The sequence below is a fragment of the Montipora foliosa genome, chromosome 1 (assembly GCF_036669935.1).
Source record: "Montipora foliosa isolate CH-2021 chromosome 1, ASM3666993v2, whole genome shotgun sequence".
NCBI lineage: Eukaryota > Metazoa > Cnidaria > Anthozoa > Scleractinia > Acroporidae > Montipora > Montipora foliosa.
In genome coordinates, this window is record NC_090869.1 from 11,864,021 (window position 1) to 11,866,520 (window position 2,500).

The following is a 2,500-nucleotide window of genomic DNA, read 5'->3' on the forward strand; positions in this document are numbered from 1 at the left end:
ATTTCAAAGTGGACTAAATGGGGAAGATATATGTTTACAAACATTGCTTTTGTTATTCAAATTTGCCAACCACAGGAACAAAAGACCCTTTGTTTCAAGAACCAATGAGGCTCTGGTTGGCACATTAATGACAATAGGTGACGTCAACGATATCTTCCCTATAATAATTTTATTTTGAGCTCTATGCATGTAACTGTACCGTTTGTAGTGCTCAAGAACATCTAATTCAAACTGGGGTCAAGCTAAGTTTCACACTTAACTCAATGTGCAAAAATTCAGTCTTCCAGTTTTCATTTTAAAAAAATGGAAGGCCTGAAAGACAAAACCAACAAGAACTGAATCAGAATGCTATCTACGTATATACCTTTCATCACCACTTGACTTTTGATGTCTTGCAGCTTGAGTACCAACTCTGCCATCAAAAGCCACTTCCTCTTTTCCATTCGGGTCTTGATTAGACACAACATCAGCAAATGATACTTCGCTGCACTCACTGGCGTCAAAATCCGAAAACGATTCAAGACCGCTTACATGGGATGGAGGAGCGATGTCGCTGAAGGCAAAAGACTCCTGCGAGAAGTCTAAATCCATCGCCATTATTTCTCACAAAACATTGCCGCAAACTTGACATCTGAATCGTCCATAAGAGTAAATGAACTTTTATCAACCCTCTTTGCGTCAAAGTGATCTAAAATTGACGTGAATGGGTCTGAAAATCACAAAGACATGTTATGTTCGCGCCAAACCGCCATGTTTTTTGTTCAAGACTGAATGAAGTCGAGGCAGGACAGCCGCTGATCAAGTTAAGCGTTTTGATTTACATTTCAATTCTTACTTCCCCACTATTAAGAACAATAGTAAAAACGCTGTAGAGAAATTACTCAGCAATCTTCGGATGTTTTTTTTGCGGCACATCCCACCTCGCTCGACCCTCGACCTTCAAAACAACATTCCGATGAGGCATGTCGATTACAACATGAATAACTCTAGTTATCAACAATGTTTTCGCCCCAGGTGCGAGGTGTACTTATACACCTCAATTCTACAGTGCGCAAGATATCTGACACGGATTTGCATGTGTTAACGGCACATTCCACGAATCCCGAGCGAGGGACGAATTGAAAACGCTTGGCAAATAGAGTTGACAAATGCGCTGTAATTGTGTCCACACTTTTCTCTTAATAGCTATTATTTGACAGTACTCTATTCTCGTTACATTGAGCATACTTGTCGTTATGGCATGGCATGAAAATAGCGAGCGATTTGATTGAAGATCAATCAAACGAGAACGAGAATCATGGGGTGTTGTGAATCGAAACCAAGTGGGACATCAGCTGGGCAACAAAATCCTGCGTTAAGGTAAGAACATACAAAGCTCATCAAATAGTTTTGGATGCCATGTTAAACATTAAGCCTAAGTAGTTCTTATGGCTAATTTTCATATTTTAAGACGATTGTTCTATCAAGTGATTAGGAACCGATACTGTAAAGATAATTTTAATATAATATAACGCGCATGTTAGCAGAGGTTGGATCATTTTTAAGGTTTAAGAAACCAGGTCCAGATCGTTAAGATAACAGAACTGTTTGGTTCGAAAAAAAACCTCTTGCTTATCATTTTATTTGTCGTTATTTTTTCTCTTGAGTCTTTTACATCGTTTTCAAGTTGCGATTCGCTTACGATCTGGCGACTTTCAGTAAATAACTTTGAGGATGAATGTAAGTGCCTGTAGAGGTTTTTGTTGCATTAGAAAATTGTCTTTTAAGGTCGTCTTTCATTGCAGTTATTCAGGTTTTTATGAAGATACATTTAACAATGTTGGAGCTATTCCAAATTCTTTTGATTGTTCCCATGGCAACCACTTTATATGAAGCTTAGGACGGTGACTACCAATTCAAAGGTATTTTTGCCCCGGTTTATGATTATGCGGGAAATGTAGACCTTAACAAGTGTTATTGAAATCGAAAATGAAAATTGGGGATAACCATCCGTTTTTCAAAGATAATTCCTGAACAATATTTGTAAAAAGTCAATACAAAGGCATGTATGGAATTTTTTCTCAAATTGAAGCTTAATTATCTCAGAAAAATCGATAGTTGCCCCCAATTTTCTTTTTGGGTACCTACCATGAGTACTTACTAACATCTACTTTCTCTGCATGATTTTAAACCATGCAAAAATATCCCTGTATTAGTAAGCATCACCGATAGGAAATCCGAGTATCTTGAGATGCACAGAAGGTATGCGCAATAACAATAGTAGGCTCCGTCCTTAAAATGCAACCAGTTTATAGGGTTATCCCACTCTTTCATATGAACACACAAAAATTTTTACAAAACAAGGTACTTTGTTTGTCTCTGAACCACAGTGATAAAGATGGAAGTCGCACATTACTGCCATTAGCAGCCGATGCTGGCCTCCAAGAGCAGAAATCTTCACCAGCACAGGAAATGAAAGTTTCAAGTGAGGACTTCCATCTTTGTTTACCACAGCAGGAAA

General features: G+C 38.2%; 2 protein-coding genes across 2 annotated transcripts in view; one reads left to right on the forward strand and one right to left on the reverse strand.

Annotated features, from left to right (window-relative positions):
* Positions 1 to 767, reverse strand: part of LOC138009837 (centrosomal protein of 192 kDa-like) — a 63,164-nt gene extending 62,397 nt beyond the window's left edge. The window contains exon 1 of the mRNA XM_068856834.1: positions 365 to 767. Coding sequence (XP_068712935.1) covers positions 365 to 597 — 233 coding nt within the window. The 5' untranslated portion in view covers positions 598 to 767. The remainder of the gene's footprint in view (positions 1 to 364) is intronic.
* An 81-nt stretch (positions 768 to 848) lies between these two features.
* LOC137980050 (NACHT and WD repeat domain-containing protein 2-like) overlaps positions 849 to 2,500 on the forward strand; it is a 14,201-nt gene continuing 12,549 nt past the window's right edge. The window contains exons 1-2 of the mRNA XM_068827431.1: positions 849 to 1,359; positions 2,370 to 2,500. The exon at positions 2,370 to 2,500 is cut by the window's right edge and continues 558 nt beyond it. Coding sequence (XP_068683532.1) covers positions 1,298 to 1,359; positions 2,370 to 2,500 — 193 coding nt within the window. The 5' untranslated portion in view covers positions 849 to 1,297. The remainder of the gene's footprint in view (positions 1,360 to 2,369) is intronic.